The sequence below is a fragment of the Barbus barbus genome (genome assembly GCF_936440315.1).
Source record: "Barbus barbus genome assembly, chromosome: 30".
Taxonomy (NCBI): domain Eukaryota; kingdom Metazoa; phylum Chordata; class Actinopteri; order Cypriniformes; family Cyprinidae; genus Barbus; species Barbus barbus.
This window is the reverse complement of record NC_136758.1, coordinates 8,900,124-8,918,580: the sequence shown is the minus strand read 5'-3', so window position 1 is coordinate 8,918,580 and position 18,457 is coordinate 8,900,124. Positions and strand designations below refer to the sequence as shown.

The following is an 18,457-nucleotide window of genomic DNA, read 5'->3' as shown; positions in this document are numbered from 1 at the left end:
GATCATATTTCACTGTAATTATTAAGTAATTACTAATTGTATGTCACTTTTTGGAGCTGTTTAAATACATTTGGGAAGGCCTTTTTGGGTTCCCCAAAGAACCCTTCTGTGAACAGTTCTTAAAAGGAACATTTTTTTTTTCTTAGTGTGAAGAATATTGTTGAACTTTGTTCCACTTTAAAGAAATTCTGTGCATTGGAAAGGTTCTATTGATGTTAAAGGTTCTTTATGGAACCATTGATGTCACAAATAACCTCATTTTAATATATATAATATATTTAACCCCAACATATTGTATTCCAGTCATTTTGACCCGGAGAGGATTTTCTTTTTCCCTAAAAATGGACTGAAACTTAATGACTTTGCTCACAGGTCATATCAACTTCATTTAGGATATAACAAAATTCATAATTTTTGTACTTTTTGTGGATTATTTCCCTCACCCAGTTGCACTTGTAGTGATCCCGTAGTTTGTCAAAAATGACTGGCATACAAAAAATATCTTATAAATATCTTGTTAGGTTATATTATTACCAAATATGGTTTTCAATATTTTGAACAACTTGTTTTCTTTGAATTAACACAGGTTTTGTATTTCTTTTTGGAACTGATCAATCATAGACCTTGCTGTTCTGAACTAATGCATCTCTTTTGTTTTAGTAAACATTGCCAAAATGATCTACAAATAATGTTTTTTCTCTCAAAAACTGAGCTCAGTTCAGTAAACTCAGATTAATGAAGCCTATGACCAATCAGTTTCAAAAAGAAATACAAAATCTATGCTAATTCAAAGAAAACAAGCTGACAAAAAGCTTGAATCCAAGATTTGGTAATAATATAGCATAATGAGAGATTTACAAGCAAGTTTTTAATAAACTAGCCATTTTTGACCAAATTATGTAAAGGATTTTCAGCACAGCACAAGGGTTAAATCCAGCTTTTTTGCTTAAAAGTTTGCTTATGCTTTATTAATGCCAATATAATATCTAGTTCACAACATTCTGCACATGCACAGATTCCTGAATGTAATAACTGTATCAGTAAGTAAATTGGTAATGTCTTACCCATATAATTTGTGGTCACAACACTGCATATGTAGTTTATGGAAGATTTTTATGGGAGGCTTTCGGGGAACTAACCCACTGTAGCTAATGAAGGCTGAAATGTTTTCCAATGGAACACAGTAATCCTGACCCCGTGCACTGTTAGTTGACACTTTGCATATTTCAACAAATGGTTTCCAGGCTTCATAAATAGTTGTCTAGCAACATAATTAACGTTCTAGTCCTTGAGTAAATATCAGTGGTCCTTGTGAGCTTTCGCAGGCGCACCCTTTGCATAACAATTTGCCTTTAACAGCTTCTCTGTGTATCACTGCGAATGAAACTGTAGTTCTGTTAATGATCACAGCATAAGCGGAGGACATCTGGGTAAACAGACAACGCAAACCTTTCTGCTATTCTGAACAATCCCGCTGTCAAGACACTGTGCTCCTGTCTTCCTAGATTGCATTTTTTTTCCTTTTATTTGAAAAACAACCTTTACCAAAACGTTAAAAAAACAACAACAACCATACATTTTACGTCCCACAGTAACCGGACAGCAGAATTAATTCAAATCAATATATTTATTTTAAAATATTACATAGAAAATATACAAATCTAATTTACTATGCAGCATTTCTTTAATCAAAATCTGTTAAAAAAAACATCGACTTGTTTGTTATGGCCACTATTTGATCACATCATAATATATTTTCACTTTTTGTTTTTGGATTTGTCCTTTTCAGCCTTTTTCAACATAAAACCTCCATTTTGTGAGCAAGTGATGTGTTGTGATGTCAAAACCACATTTTGAATGCAAAAGATTTTAAGTTAGCACTAATAAAACAGTGGCATGATTTCTCAAGCCAAAGCCTTTGGCACAATTAGCATAAATAAGATCTCAAGAGTGTTCTCAAGGCAAACTTGAACAACATACACATATCATTTTAGTGCCTTGAATAACTGTGTTTTCCATATTTGTCAGAAAAAAAACCCTACACTACTTGCGTAGTGTGTACAGACTGTGTAAATAATCCAGTCTTTTCAATGACAAGGACAAATGAGGCCATTTGTTGCAATTAGATAAATTCACCTTTGAACAGCAAGTGCTGCTGGTACTCGAGGTTTATTGGAGAATTTATCAGCCATTATAAGGCTTCGAACTCATCTATTCTCTGCTTGGTGTTGCCCATGCGGATCTGACGCAGCGTCTTGTACTTGTCCCTCCCGGCTTGTTTATTTTCATTGTGCAGAATGTCGTTCTTAGTCTTCTTAGAGTCATCTCGCGCCTCGGCCAGCTCAGAGCTCAGGGCCTAAAAGCAATTTAAGATACAGTTAGTCACAATGTACATCCCAAATGGGACAACTGAAATTAAAAATTGAGATATGAACAAATCTGTTCATATCTCAACAAATCTCTGTTGAGATATGAACAAATCTGATTTTATTAAATTTTTTTATTTCTTTATAGTCACTGATATGAGTCACTGAGAACGAAAGGATAATAACGAGTCCTGAAAGACTAAACACTAACTAATCTGAATCACAATCCTTGCTAATAATCCGTATTTATGCTTGAGGAAACGTGATAGGCATGTTACCATGAGCTGTTTCTGCACGCGCTCGTTCTTCTCTGCCTCTGTGATGCGCTCCTCCTCGTTGCGGTGGTCCTCAATGCCCTCCACCTCCAGCTCAGCACTGTAGGTGCTGTTGTTCTCCTCATGATCATCATGATTGTTCTCCAGGGGTTCCTCCATCATGGCCCGGGCCATGGGCGCAGCCATGGGGGTAACAACCACAGGAGATGACATAACATGCTGCAACTCCTCACGGGTCTTTTCCAGATCGTCCTGTACCTCTTTAGCCTGAGAGAATTGAAGAGGTCCATTATCAGGTGAAAAATGTATCCACTTTTATGATTTCAACAATAGATACATTAAAAAATCTACATTAATAGAGTAGTGTATACTGTTCAAAACTCACCCTGTTCTGCCATTCATTGGCTTCTTCTTCCTTGACTCTCCTGGCTTCCTCCAGCAAGGCAATCTTTGCAGTGTATTCTGCCAGATCTGCTGCCTATATATACAAAGAAATCAAGCTTCAGTTCACTATAAATAAAAGTTAGTTTTTCCCATTACACAATCCATCACAAAATATGTAGATTGTAACTGTTTAAGGTGCGTTTTGTGTGTGTGAAGGTGTCTCCCGCTCACCAGCTGCTCCTGAGTTTTCATCTGGTCCTCAGCTTGCCTGGCCATCTCTTCTTTAGCCATCAGCGCCGCCTGTCTCTCAGCCTCCAGACGTGCTGCCTCCTCCTCCACCCGCCGCCTCTCTTCCTCCAGTATCCGTGCCCTCTCAAACTGCTCTCTCAGATCTGAACAATACACAAAATCAACCATAAGGGGGCAGCAGTCACTCAATTATACAACATCGTTTAATTGCAAGCATGCACTAGTATGGTAGTCAATCACAGCAATCTGCACTGAAACATTTTGTATAAAATATGCAAAATAGTAATATTAATAATAATGATACAAATAATTATTTTTATGTTTTTTAAAATATTAAATATTTAAAACTAAATGTAATTAATTATATATATATATATATAAACAATAAAATGTGCAATGTAATAATGCAATGTAAGTATTATTACAAATAATAATTATATTTGATTTTTAAATATTTAAAAATTAATTATATATATATTCACCTTCAGGGTGATATGTAGTTACATTTTCTTACCTCTTTCAACCTTTTTGGTCTGCTCTTCAAACTGGAGAAGCTTCATCATCATCTCCTGCTTCTCTCTCTCCACCTTCTCCTTTTCTCTCTCTGTTGCCTCCCTTTTCTTTTTCTCATTCTCTAGCAGAGCTCTGGGAAGAAAACAGGTAGCAAGGTAGCAAACACATTTAATAATGTACCCTTAATGGGAAAAAAAGAAATCTTAGAGGAAAATTCACAAAGGAAAAAATATGTAAAAATAAAAATAAATAAAAAGTAAATAAAATTTAATTTATGTATGTATGCATGTATGTTTATTGGCCAATAAAAGTTATAAAATTAGTGTCCTGACTTTCCTGGTGTCTTGCTGCGCTCATCAGGGCAGCAGGTCATCACTATATAATGACTCACTCTGGGCAATGAATATTGTGGCCTCCTCACCTCTCCATCTGTCTCTGGTGTTTCTCCTCCCTGGCTTGAGCCTTCATCTGCTGCACCTCAATAGTATCAGGTTTCCTGCGCTGCATGTAAAGTTCATGGTTTCCCATACACAGCTGTAGGATGCGCTTGTTAATGCGCAGACGAGATGCATAGAACACAAAGTCCTGTAAGAACCAGAGAGAACAGAGTTATATTTCATAATGTCTTTTGCATAAAAAATATGTTAAATATATTCCAACCAGCCTTCTTGATTGAAAAAAAGAGGTCACACTTTATTTTAATGGGGTCATTGGATGCCCATTTTCCACAAGTTGATTCTTTAGGGTCTTAATGAAATATCTATACCATGCTTTGGTTAAAATTTCTCAATGGTAGTGTAAAACCTTTTAACCTTGCCGAAAACAGCTCTGCACACAGCAAGCAAATTTTAGTGCATGTTTCTTTAAATGCTAATGAGCTCTGCTGACCCCGCCCCTCTCTTCTGTGGGGTGACTAGCATTCACTGAGAGACTGTAAACTTTAGCCACGGAACTGGCTATCTAGCACGTTATTAGGAAAGGCGATTTGCAAAGATTCATAAAAGAACCTTATACTCCTCCAGGTGAAGCTGGATCACGAATGATTCGCGCAAACATAAACGCATTTAGGTAGATCGGAGGGCGCAATCCCTTCAAAAACAAACGTAATCCTCTGCATCTTCAGCGGCTCAGATGTCAGGAGAAAATAATGACTGCTATGTTCATTATTACATCCAACAACAAAACACTTCAATCTCTTAGGAGCCATTCTTGTCTACATCTGCTCCAGCGTCAAAACAATGGCGGACAGCTCACAGCTCACTCAGAGCAGGTCTAAGGTAAAACGCTAGTGTCAATCAACAATCGTGGGAGGGGCCTGGTCTGTGTGACATCACACAGCCAAGCATCTAAGATTGGCTTGATTTGAGAAAGGGGATAATATTTATAGGGATTAAAAAAAAAAAATTAAAAAAAAAACCCTGGATGGATTTTTATCATTATAGGATGGATGTGTAGAAACACTGCCAACACACATTTATGTTCAAACAACATGTAAAAGTGAATTTAGCATCCGATGACCCCTTTAAGGTCCAGTTCTTGCAAACCATTAACTATGACTTTTGTCTCAATAAACTTCAAGTTTAGGTATAGGGTAGGATTAGGGATGTAGAATATGGTCATGCAGAATATGTGCTTTATAAGCACTAATAAACAGCCAATATGTTAATAATAGGCATGCTAATAAGCAACTAGTTAATAGTGAGAATAAGTCCCTATACTAAGATGTAACCAAAAAATTATCTATCTTTAAAATTTTTAAATTCTTTTAAAACATTTAGGAAAATAATGATTAAGATATGTTCACTTGCATGTATTCAATAAATTTTACTTTTTATGAAAATGTATAAACGTTTTTTTTAAACCATGCAAAACCAGCATGAATACAAAGAGTTAATTTCAACAAACTTGACACATATACAGTGGTGTAAAAAAGTGTTGGCCCCCTTCCTGATTTTTTTTTTTTTTTTTGCATGTTTCACTTCAATGTTTCAGATCATCAAACAAATTTAAATATTAATCAAAGATAACACAAGTAAACACAACATGAAGTTTTTGAATGAAGTTTTTTATTATGAAGGGAAAACAAAATCCAAACCCACATGGCCCTGTGTGAAAAAGTGCTTGCCCCCTAAACCTAATAACTGGTTGGGCCACCCTTAGCAGCAACAACTGCAATCAAGCGTTTGCGATAACTTGCAATGAGTCTGTTACAGCGCTGTGGAGGAATTTTGGCCCACTCATCTTGGCAGAATTGTTGTAATTCAGCCACATTGGAGGGTTTTCAAGCATGAACTGCATTTTTAAGGTCATGCCACAGCATCTCAATAGGATTCAGGTCAGGACTTTGACTAGGCCACTGCAAAGTCTTCATTTTGTTTTTCTTCAGCCGTTCAGAGGTGTATTTGCTGGTATGTTTTGGATCATTGTCCTGCTGCAGAACCCAAGTTCACTTCAGCTTGAGGTCACGAACAGATGGCCGGACATTGTCCTTCAGGATTTTTTGGTAGACAGCTGAATTCATGGTTTCATTTATCACAGCAAGTCTTCCAGGTCCTGAAGCAGCAAAACAGCCCCAGACCATCACACTACCACCACCATATTTGACTGTTGGTATGATGTTCTTTTTCTGAAATGCTGTGTTACTTTTACGCCAGATGTAATGGGACACACACCTTCCAAAAAGTAAAACTTTTGTCTCGTCAGTCCACAGAGTATTTTCCCAAAAGTCTTGGGGATCATCAAGATGTTTTCTGGCAAAACTGAGACGAGCCTTTATGTTCTTTTTGCTCAGCAGCAGTTTTCGTCTTTGAACTCTGCCATGCAGGCCATTTTTGCCCAGTCTCTCTCTTATGGTGGAGTCATGAACACTGACCTTAACTGAGGCAAGTGAGGCCTGCAGTTCTTTAGATGTTGTTGTGGGGTCTTTTGTGACCTCTTGGATGAGTCGTCGCTGCGCTCTTGGGGTAATTTTGGTCAGCCGGCCACTCCTGGGAAGGTTCACCACTGTTCCATGTTTTCTCCATTTGTGGATAATGGCTCTCACTGTGGCTCGCTGGAGTCCCAAAGCTTTAGAAATGGCTATATAACCTTTTCCAGACTGATAGATCTCAATTACTTTCTTTCTCATTTGTTCCTGAATTTCTTTGGATCGCAACATGATGTGTAGCTTTTGAGGATCTTTTGGTCTACTTCACTTTGTCAAGCAGGTCCTATTTAAGTGATTTCTTGATTGCGAACAGGTGTGGCAGTAATTAGGCCTGGGTGTGGCTAGAGAAACTGAACTCAGGTGGGATAAACCACAGTTATGTCTTAACGGGGGGGGGGGGGCCACATGGCCTTTTTCACACAAGGCCATGTGGGTTTGGATTTTGTCTTCCCTTCATAAAAAACCCTTAATTTTAAAAACTACATGTTGTGTTTACTTGTGCTGTCTTTGATGAAAATTTAAATTTGTTTGATGATCTGAAACATTAAAGTGTGACAAACATGCAAAAAAAAATAAAAAATCAGGAAGGGGGCCAACACTTTTTCACACCACTGTACTTTAAACTTGATTTTTTTTTTTTTGATTTTTCCTTCATCTTCAGTGCTGTTATTTGCCATTGGCCAACATACAATAATTTCAGGTGTGAAAAATATGTAAAATCATTCATGCCAAGACTTACGGGAGCTTTTTTGTCAATGGGTTTGATTGTGAACTTCTTGTCACTGAATGAGATGTTCCTTATTTCACTCCAAGGAAATCCAATTTTTGGGGTCAACCTGAGTAATGAAGAACAGCCAAAATTGATTTCCTGCAAATGACAGTTTTGTAACTTTTTTATTGTAATGTCTTTTTTGTTTGTCAACAAACATTACAAAAATCACAGACTTTGTGGTCCATTTGTCCTTAGGTGCAATGACCTCTCAATAGTAAGCACTATGTGTTCGCGCTGACTTGTTTGGCTTGTTGTGGGTTTGGAGAGTTACTCTGCAGGTCATTAACCATACAGTCATGACAGCTGACCCCAATATCCCCAACTAGCCTGACACTGTTTCTAAACAATCAGGCCTCGCTCTCAAAAAGTGCTTACCTGTCATCTTTTTCATAGATGTTAAGTCCCAAAGCATCTACGCCTAACCACAGGTCTGTTCCTTTCTTGTTCTTGATGTCGAAATAGTTGATTCCATACATTTCCAAATCCTGTGAGATCTTCAGATACTCCAGGATAGCATCTTCCCTGGAGAAACAAACAAACAAAAAAAAATAAGCTTGTGCAACGACATGAAGACGAGCTGAATGGGAGCATATAAATCAGACTCACTTGAGAATGCCTCTGTGCTCCTCGTGCCAAATCTGGATCCTCTCCTCCCATTGCTCTTTAGAGAGTTTGTGCTGGTCAAGCACCCTGAAAACACAGAATATCAAATCAACACACATTCCATTTTGAAAATTAACCATGGTTTTACTACAAATAAACCATGGTATTTGTAGTAAAACTGTGTTTATACAAACAGTAATCAATCCACCAAAAACAATTGTTACTATTTTTACTATAATAAAACCTTGCTAAGTTTTTGTGGGGGTTGTGGTAGAATCATGTGACTAAAGTGTTGTGACCATATTGCATAAATATATGTGGGGCTAAAATATGAATGAAATAACATCTTCAAGATGTCACATAATAAAAACTGCTCAGATGTTACCTTATAATTGTTTCTATTTTTGTCTTCTCACAATAATTTCTTTCTGTTTAGGGTCCTCAGAGTCTCCGTTTTCTTTATCAGTAATTGAAAGTGGTCAAAATATGCAAATGCAGTTGCAAATACTTTGTAGATTTGACAAGATTATTGTATTCTAAAAAATATATTTAAAATGTAAAAAAATTATGCATTTATACATTTACTTTTTATAAATAAACAAATATGCTTGTTAAACCTGCAATTTTATGTATTTTGAGTGTTGTTCATTTTATTTTATTTTTCACATGTGGTGTAATTTTACGTAATATCATTGTAAATGTTTGTGTAAATGTTAATGAATAATAAAGCTGAATAAAAGTCTTTCAAACTTACCTAAAAAGATTTTCAGATGGTTAGAAATAGCACCAACAATAAACATAGATAAGTGTATATTTATAAGATTATATATATTTTTTTATTATTATGTAGCAACAATAGTAAAGTGCTTTCAAAATAAAATCTGAATCAAGTATTTTTTTGTAACAAGTTACCAATAAACCTTGTAAAATTATGTTCAATTGTGATCATTTTGTTTGTGATTCAAAACTCTGCATTCTGCTGGCATGTCCAAATGTTGTCAGGTTTGACATTTTTATTGGAAATATGTTTAGCCAACTTGATCTGTGCTGATTTAAAAATATGCATTTTCTTAGCACACTATTAATTTCTTTTTTTTCACAAAAAGAAAAAAAATTAACTAAGAAGTCTATTTAAGTCAGGGGTGCTCAATTATATTCCTAGATCTTCAGGAGACTTTCCTGCCAAGTTCAGCACCAAACCCAATCAAATACACCTGACCCAGCTAATTAAGATCATCAGGAACACTTGATAATTACAAACAGGTGTGTTGGTGCAGGGTTGGAACTGAACTCTACAGGAATGTAGAATAAGCACCTCTTATATCAGTCATTAGAAGGCACTGAATGAATGTTTTTTGAGCAGTTTCCTCCTTCACCTCTGAGGCAGAAGCCGCTCGGTCGTTAGGTATCCAGGTTTGAGGGTTTCCGGTGAGTGGTCTCCAAACTTGGCCTGAACAGAATAGGAAGCCAGCAGAACGGCTGTCTCTGGAGGGCAGTAGATCTCATCGCTCAAGATGGCTTCCTTCACTTGCAGGAAGAAAAGCCTCTTTGTGATGTCCTGAATCAGCTCCTCCGCCACGTCTTCAGGGTAGTGCTTGCCACGAAACCTAAACTTCAGAGGGTTCTCTTGCTTCACCTCTTGAGAAGACACCTTTGAAGGATGAATGTTGGGCACTTTTGTGAATTCAAAACTGGCAATGAAAATAATCTGAGATGGTAGGTAAAATTCTGTTGTCCCTCAAGAAACTTTGTGTTTGCTCACCAAAGTGTTCAAATATGATTTTTTTCTCCCCTCTGTTTATAGCATGAACATTTTGTGATATGGAGTATTAATATACAAAATGAATGACTATATGGCAGTGTTCAGTGCTATGTTTATTTAGAGACTATGATACAATGCAGATATTTTATATTACTATATGATGAAACAGTATGTATATTAGGTGATATATGTACAATAAAATATGAGTGAAGAGTGAATTGTAATTAATAATTTAAAGGCAAACAATTTAAAGTATTGTTTTAAAACCTAAATTTTAGTGTCCCAACTGCATTACAAGCAACAATCTTATGTTGCAAGCATTCAACAAATGCAATCACATGTCAGAAAGAGAGTAGTACATGTAAGTAGTAAAATAACACCTACATCTCCAACCATAGATAACATGTTCTTTGAGCGTTCCTGTGCTATTTTTTAGGGTATTTTGTGTGGTTGCTAGGGTGGTTAAATACTGACTTTGGTTATGCACCAAAGTTTAATACTTAGGGTTTAATGGGACGCTTGGTCGCCTTAGAAGCGCTACTAATAAATTGCTTGTATGTGTGTCATGTATGATATTAGAAAATTGTTACAATAATGAAATTAAGCCTTTATTTGACTGCTTTAGAATTGCCTGTGCATATCATTAATGTTAACGCATTATTAACGTGTTATTAACATATTATTAATGTATTATTACTGTTAATCCAAGCATTGTTAATATTAAGGATTATTTCTTGTCTTATAGCATAGTGCAGGAAAAAAATATATACAGTGCCCTCCATAAGTATTGAAATAGTAAAGACAAAATTGCTCTGTTGGCTGTGGAGTCAAGACATTTGCAAATATGATTAAAAGATGAATATGAGACAAAACTACAGAATGTCACATTTTATTATTAGCCGTGTCATGTTTTACCAAATAAAAAGAACAGCACTTTTAGAGTTCATCCCACTCATTGATGTGAGCATAAGTATTGGGACAGTTGAACATAAGGCAGATATAAAAGATTAAAAGCTATTATTTAGTTGCAGATCTCTTGCACACAATCACAGCAGTGAGTCTGTGACCCATAGACATCACCAGACTCTTGGTCTCATCCTTTGAAATACTTTTCCCAGCCTTTAATGCAGCCAATTCCAATTGTTGATTGTTTTGGGGAGTTTCTGCTTTTACTCTCCTCTCCAGCTGGTGAAATTCATGTTCAATCAGATTTAAATCTGGAGATTGACTTGGGCAATCTAAGACTTTCCATTTCTTTGCCTTTATAAATTCCTTGACTGAACTGGCAGGGTGTTTTGGGTCATTGTTCTGATGCAATATGAAGCACTTCCCAATGAATCTGGCGGCATTTTCTTGAATATTGGTAGGTAAGATAGTTTTGTACCCTTCCAAATTCATTCTGCTACTATCATCGTACATTAAGTCATCAGTAAAGTTGAGAGGGCCTGTTCCAGAGACTGTCCCATGCCATGACACCACCTCCACCATGCTTTACAGACGAGGCTGTATGCTTGGGATCATTTGCATTTTTTTTCTCCACACTTTTGCTCTCCCATCACTTAGATAAAGGTTCATCTTTGTCTCATCGGTCCATAAACACAGTTCCAAAACTCTTCTGGTTCACCTTTGTGCTTTTTTGCAAAATCTAATCTTGCCTTTCTATTTTTGGTGCTGGTCAGAGGTTTGCATCTTGCTGTGTAGCATCTGTAATTCTGTGTCAAAGTCTCCTGAGGACAGTAGATTGTCAGAGCATCACCCCAGCTTTCTGGAAGTTGTTGCTGATTTTACAGACATGTCTTTTAAGATTCATTTTCACAGCTTTTATGATTTGTCTGTCATCAACTACTGTTGTTTTCTCAGCCAATCAGGTCGTTGTTGGCTGCTGGTGTTGCTGGTGGTTTCCAAACTCTTGATTTCTCCATACCCTTTGTTTTTGCTAGAGCTCTAACTGACTTCCTCTTTTCTTTTAGCATCCAAATTGCTTTCTTTTCTCTCAAAGTCAGCTCCCTCATCTTCATCCTGGTTTGTGTGGGTCATCATCGAATACAAGATTCAGAATACAGAAGTAATGGATATAACTGATACGACACATTCCCTGCTTTTAATATCTGAAGAATTAATGCAACAGGACACAGCTGATCACTTAGAAAGACCTGTGAGGCAACTGCTCCAATACTTATGCTCACATCAATGAGTGGGATGAACTCTAAAAGTGCTGTTCTTTTTATTTGGTAAAACATGACACGGCTAATAATAAAACGTGACATTCTGTAGTTTTGTCTCATATTCATCTTTTAATCATATTTACAAATGTCTTAATGACTCCACAGCCAACAGAGCAATATTGTCTTTACAGTTCAAATACTTATATTGTATTATTATATATATATATATATATATATATATATATCTTGTACAAAATCAAGAATACCTTTTTGTCCAGTTTCAGCCATGTCAGAAAGCCTTTGGTGTCTGTGTACTGCAGGCCAAAATACCAGACCTCACGCAAACCCACCGTCTTCACCACCTGAATGCATCAACATAGAGGATAAAAAATCAACCAGTTATATGTATGCTGAATGTAATGATTGTAAACTGTGATATCGATTATGGCGTACATTTAAAACATAATCACCTCAGCACTTGATAAGCATGACGTTATGTTGTAGCTCAAACAATGGGAGTGTCAAGTCTTAGTAGATTAGAATAGGAACTCTAGACTAAAATTCATGCTATCAACAGGGAAGGAAAATACCACCCATCCAGGCCTCTTATCAGTTAGGTGTGTGCAAATAGGCAGAGACGGTGTCCTTCACCTTGTATGTCCTGTCATACCATGAGCCTCACCAATCACCATATAACAAGGTAGTTTAGCATTACTAATCTCAACAGTATCTGTAAAATGATTTATACCCAGTGACTATGAGCATGGATTCAGGTGTGACTAAGGTTAGTAAAATGCTTTTGCAATTAGTTACAAAGTTTCGTTACAAAAACGTTTTGTTTTTTCAAAGAAATACAAGTTGCTACAAGTTGATGAGTCATTGTGATAGAACAAGCAGTGCATTTAGATTGCATAGTAGTGCACAGTAGTAAAAATAGTATGCAAGTACTGTGTTTATGCAAGTGCATATCCGCTTGTTAGGAGATTTTCATAGTTTGGTGAGAATCTTGGTGAGTTATTTACCCAGCATGCAAAGTTAAACTACAAACATGATCCCTCATATGTATATAAAGTGCAGGGAATTTAGCCTTTAGTTTAACCTGAAAAATAGTCAGAAAAATCTCAGTTTTAAAAACAGAACAGCGTGATACTTTAATCAAGTATCATATTTGATACATTTTTATTCAGAGGCCCAAACTGAGCAAAAGTATGCAATTTGGTGCAGCTGCTGATATACAGTATATATAACTAAAAAGTAAGATTAAATAACGTGTAATTATAAATTAGATTTTTATAACAGTATAGCATATAAATGTCAGTTGTCACTTTATATCTCCTAATATCTCATCAGTAGCACTTTATTTTACAGTCCTTTGTACTTATTATAACAATCTCAATAACTGGGTAATAACTAGGTACTAACATTGAACCTACTCCTAACCTTAACCCATTTTTTGTTTCCTTGTACTATCCAGTGCTTTCCAGGGTAAGTATATTTTAAGTACACAGTAAAATAACAGTAACACTGTTACACTTTATTTTAGGGTTCAATTCTCACCATTAACAAACTATTAACTACAACACCAATAAACTCCCAATTTGCTGCTTATTAATAGTTAGTAAGGTAGTTGTGAAGTTTAGGTATTGGGTATGATTAGGGATGTAGAATATGGTCATGCAGATTATGAGCTTTATAATACACAGCCAATATAAGCAACTAAATATTAGTGAGAATTGGTCCCTATACTAAGGTGTTACCAAGGTTTCACCTTTGAAGTGAATTATTGATCATATTGATAATTTAGAGGCCTTATTTGCATATCAAATATGATGCAGTAAGCTGTATAGGGTTAAGAAGCCACATAAAACAGGTGATCCTTCACATGCCGTCTCACTGGATTAGCTTTAATAAACAATCAGGAGGATTTCAGGAGCATATGACCATTGCTCACCTGCTCAAAGAGCTGTTTGCCCGTTGTAACCGACTGGATCGCAAATTCCAGCTCGGCATCCATTGTGGTGACACGGACATTGATCTGCAGAGAACATAAGTGAGTGTTTTTTAATGTCATTGAATCAAGTATTGGAGTCAATTAAAGCAAACATGTGTTGGTATTTGTACAGAAATATAACATATATACTGTACCATTACAGCAGAACACAAAATCTGTTGGCTAAAAATGTTTCACACGCTAAACACTTTAATTACATTACACCATTGTCATATCAGATTTTTAATATTAACATCAGCTATCAGAGGCATGTTAACTACAATCATGGAATGCTATGTTACCTAAATGTCATGCCATTCGACAAAGCCACTAGCAATAAAGTCTTATAACATCTGCATTATGTAACATCTTTCACAAGACTAACAGCAACAGAGATGATTTCAACAGATTCAACGGACATTCATGGGTGACATTATTAATCGTTGATAATATAAAAAAATGTATAATCTATGAGGTTCAGTTTTAGATTTTGTACAAAGAAACTAACAAAACATACTTTTGCAAACATACTTGTACTTAAAGGAATAAAAAGCAAACAGTGATAAAACACTAAAAATCAGTGTCTAGAGGATATTCTATGGTAAAAAAAAATCTTGTTCAAGTGCAGCACACTTTATACAAGCTTTCCTAACAACCCAGTGAACCTTGACAGAGCCTTACAAGCATCGTCAAAGTTGCACAACCCTCATGTGAACTTACTCTAGAGCTGTAAAGATAAACCCCTCAAACTTGTGCAACAAACGTTAGCAAAAGTTACATACATTGAACATTTCAGTTCAGCACTTTCTACATGTTATTCACAAAGCTTCAATAAATGACCTTCATATATATCCAGGATTAGCACATTTAGTGGCTCTAATCATGAGAAAAGTGACAACTGCTAGAATACTCACACTGCATGCAATAACTGTTACACCCTGGTGTTAGTATTTAGCCACATCAGCGAGTAAATGATCTGCATGTTTAGAACAGTACTGGTCACCTAGAACTTTTGGCACCTGCTGCTGACAATAAAAAGTTGCAACAATTTTCTTAAAATTCTATAAATATCTGCGAGCAACCATTAATGGTGCACTGTAGAAAATATTACTAATTTGCTATATCAAATTTGCTGATTACCTTGGATAAGGCGTAGTTTAATATGCATTATTGGTAAAACGTTTGGGGTATGTCATTTTTATTTGATTGATCGATGTTTTTGAAAGTCTATTATGCTCACCAAGGCTGAATTTATTTTAAAACAAATACATAAACAGTAAATAGAGTAATATTGTGAAATATTTTACAGTTATTTAAAAGAACTGTTTGCTATTTTAGAATGCAATTTATTCCTGTGATCGCAAAGGATCCTTTTCAGCAGCCATTATTACTTCAGTCTTCAGATGATCCTTCAGAACTTCTACTCAAGGTACTCAATTCTACTCAATTCTACTCAATTTGGTACTTTATTATTATCAAAACAGTTATGTTTCTGAATATTTTTTGTGGAAACCGTGAAACATTTTCAAAATACCAGCATTTATTTGAAATAAAAAAACTTTTGTGACATTATAAATGTCTTGATGTTGATCAATTTAATGCATTCTTCATGAATAAAAGTAACTTATTCATTCTTTCAAAAAAAACTAATCTTACTGACCCCAATTGTTTTGTGTATGTTTGTGTAATAGAAAACAAAGGAAAGCTTTTAACCACTTTAATTCACATCTTTTTTTATGATTTTGCAGTGTCACATTCATTTCAAAGTACAAATATCCCATCCCTCAATTTAAGAGTTCATGCATTTACAATAATTACATTAAAACCGGTTTTTAAAGTAAAATTTCAATAAATAAATTTTGGAGGACAATTTTAAATAGACTACAACAATTGCATTGTTTGATAACAGACGATGTATGATATAATAGGAGATTTCTTTATTTGATTTGAACAAAATAAGTCATTCAATTACAACTAAATATTCAACCATGGGGACAAACTCATGAATGCTATATTTCCATATTTCTCTCAGACACTTATTGATAAGGTTGCTACTTAATAATAAAATACAACAATGGTTGCAATATTATAAATATTTATACACTAATTATAATAAATAAATATTATAAAGGAATTTATTTATTCATTTTACAGATGTTTTTTTGATTTATTGTGTCAATGTCTGTAAAATAACTGGATAATGTCCTGGCAGAATATTACTAAAATTATTATTTTTTTTTTTTTTTTTTACAGTGTATTATTAATAGTCTACATAGATTTTCCGTGACGAAATCGTGACAATATACATTTAAACATGAATAAGTTGGTTTACCAGTAATCTCTCTTGAATGTTAGGGGCAATAATTATAGTGACATCACATCCTGGTATTCAAATACTAAAGTCAAAATCTTCACAGCAGAACAATTTGCATCGAGCTAATCTTTTACTTTTGTGGCATTCTGTGCACATGAGCTAAGTCTAAGTCTAAGTCTAGTTAATGTGTAAAGACTCCTACTCAAGTATGTTAACCATCAAATTAATAGTTAGTATCCTACTGAAATTTGAGGTAATAATCACTACACCTTGAAATATAAAAAGAGATTTAAATTCCAAGTAAAACCACTAATCATAACCATTAATAAGGCTACACAATTTTACTCCTCAACACAGTAAAAAAAAAAACAGAGGTAATATGGAATCAGTACTGTGTATTTTAAGGTCAATTAGAGCACATTACAAAAATATTGAATAAAATATGAGAAACTAATGTTAAGCTATGAAACTTTTTGTAATGTGAGAGTCTTTATGACAGAGGCCTGTTGTCAAGTCACACACAAAACCAATAAACAAGACACGATTCTGCAGTTTATCAACAGTAAACGAATCATTCTAGAAGATACAAGCAAATGGATTAATATGAGATATTGTAGCCTAAACATGAAAGATCACTTGTAACGCTCTGCAACACTGATAATTTACATAATTGTTCCCATTTATGACACTGTTATCCCGTTTTGTTCTTAATGTATTAAATCTTCGTGTTTAATCAAAAGAAAAGAACTACTTACAGGCTTAGGCATTGTCAGTCTTGTGTTTGGACCAGCAGAAGAGGAGCTCGCGACCGGTCTGAACGGTGAACGCTAGAGACTCATTTCTGAGTCATTTTCGATAGATGGTGTCAAAGCCTCGCCCCAGCGATACCTAGCACGATAAGTTAGTTAGAGCACTGGAGTTAAAGAGTGCCAGCAGCTCTCTGCTTACACTGCACCTGCGCTGTGACCTTTGATCGGGCTCGCGACAGAACTACAGCGCGTTATTGACTTCTGGCGTCGTTAAGCTCTTTAACAGCTCGCTGTCACATTACTACATTACAGTCCATATGCACTGGGCGGAGAAGACATGGGCGCGGTGGAGCTTGATAATCTACTGCAAGGTGGATATCTGGGCATCTACAGGTGGGCTATAGGCTAATAAACACAAACCCAGAAACTATTTGAACACTGGATTACAATTTTAAATGTCAAATAATATGAACAATGGTCGCATTTATTTAAAATTATTTAAACGCATTTATTTTAAATAAATATATAGCCTAGCATAAGAACACCTTTCAAGCTAAACTTTATTTTAAATGTTTTTAATGGATTTAAATGCTAAAAAAAATAAGCTATACATTGAAATAGTAAATATATTAACACGTCTGCTAAAAATTAGGACACGCAATAATGTAAATACAATATCATTTCGTTCCTATCAAATTTTTATCAACATTTTATGTTATTTTATTTATTTATTTATTTATTTATTTATTTTTCTCACCCGATGCACAAACAAATGAACAAATGACTCGGTTCGTTCTAAAGAACACCGGTTTGAATCGGAGAGGCTGCTGAATCAACATATGACTCACTCACTAAACTGCAAATGCATCATTACTTCAATATAATTATGAGTCTGCTCTTACTTTCTGTCTCAAGTTTGCATTATTGACTCTGAATACTAAAAAAAATTGTATTGTACAAAGCTTTAAACAAAACATTTACAATACAATATTGAAAAATAAAGGTTACTTGAGTTGACCGAGCCACTAAGAATGCAAAACTATTAGCCTGTGATTTATCTGTATACTGTACAGTTATGTCTTTATATGTTTATTCCTTACAGTATTTTTATAAGCCTTGTAAATCCCATATATGGAAAATCTAAAAACTGTTACCTAAAATATTGTTTCTCATATATCTTAAAGTAGTTTTAGGTGGCTCTCAAGGTGGGTCCTAACATGAAAATGTTGCAAACCCCTGATCTAATGAAATTAAATAATTTTTGGGTCACTGTAGGCCATGCTGATTTTATTTTTTATTTTAATTGAATTATTATTTTTTTAAGTCGCATGTTCTTAAATAATAATAATAATAATAAAATGAGTATTAAATATTTTTCATAGTGACTCA

The 18,457-nt window shown here is 35.1% G+C and overlaps 1 protein-coding gene across 1 annotated transcript; it reads right to left on the bottom strand.

Annotated features, from left to right (window-relative positions):
* Window positions 1–1,784: 1,784 nt before the first annotated feature.
* Window positions 1,785–17,242, bottom strand: ezra (ezrin a). The gene is made up of 13 exons (XM_079385326.1): window positions 17,075–17,242; window positions 13,967–14,050; window positions 12,282–12,377; window positions 9,465–9,739; window positions 8,092–8,175; window positions 7,861–8,007; window positions 7,453–7,549; window positions 4,209–4,372; window positions 3,789–3,919; window positions 3,257–3,417; window positions 3,027–3,119; window positions 2,645–2,908; window positions 1,785–2,356 (listed from the first exon to the last, which is right to left on the bottom strand). Exons 1-13 carry the CDS (start codon window positions 17,084–17,086, stop codon window positions 2,192–2,194), a joined length of 1,773 nt encoding a protein of 590 aa, XP_079241452.1. The 5' UTR covers window positions 17,087–17,242; the 3' UTR covers window positions 1,785–2,191.
* Between the last annotated feature and the right edge of the window lie 1,215 nt (window positions 17,243–18,457).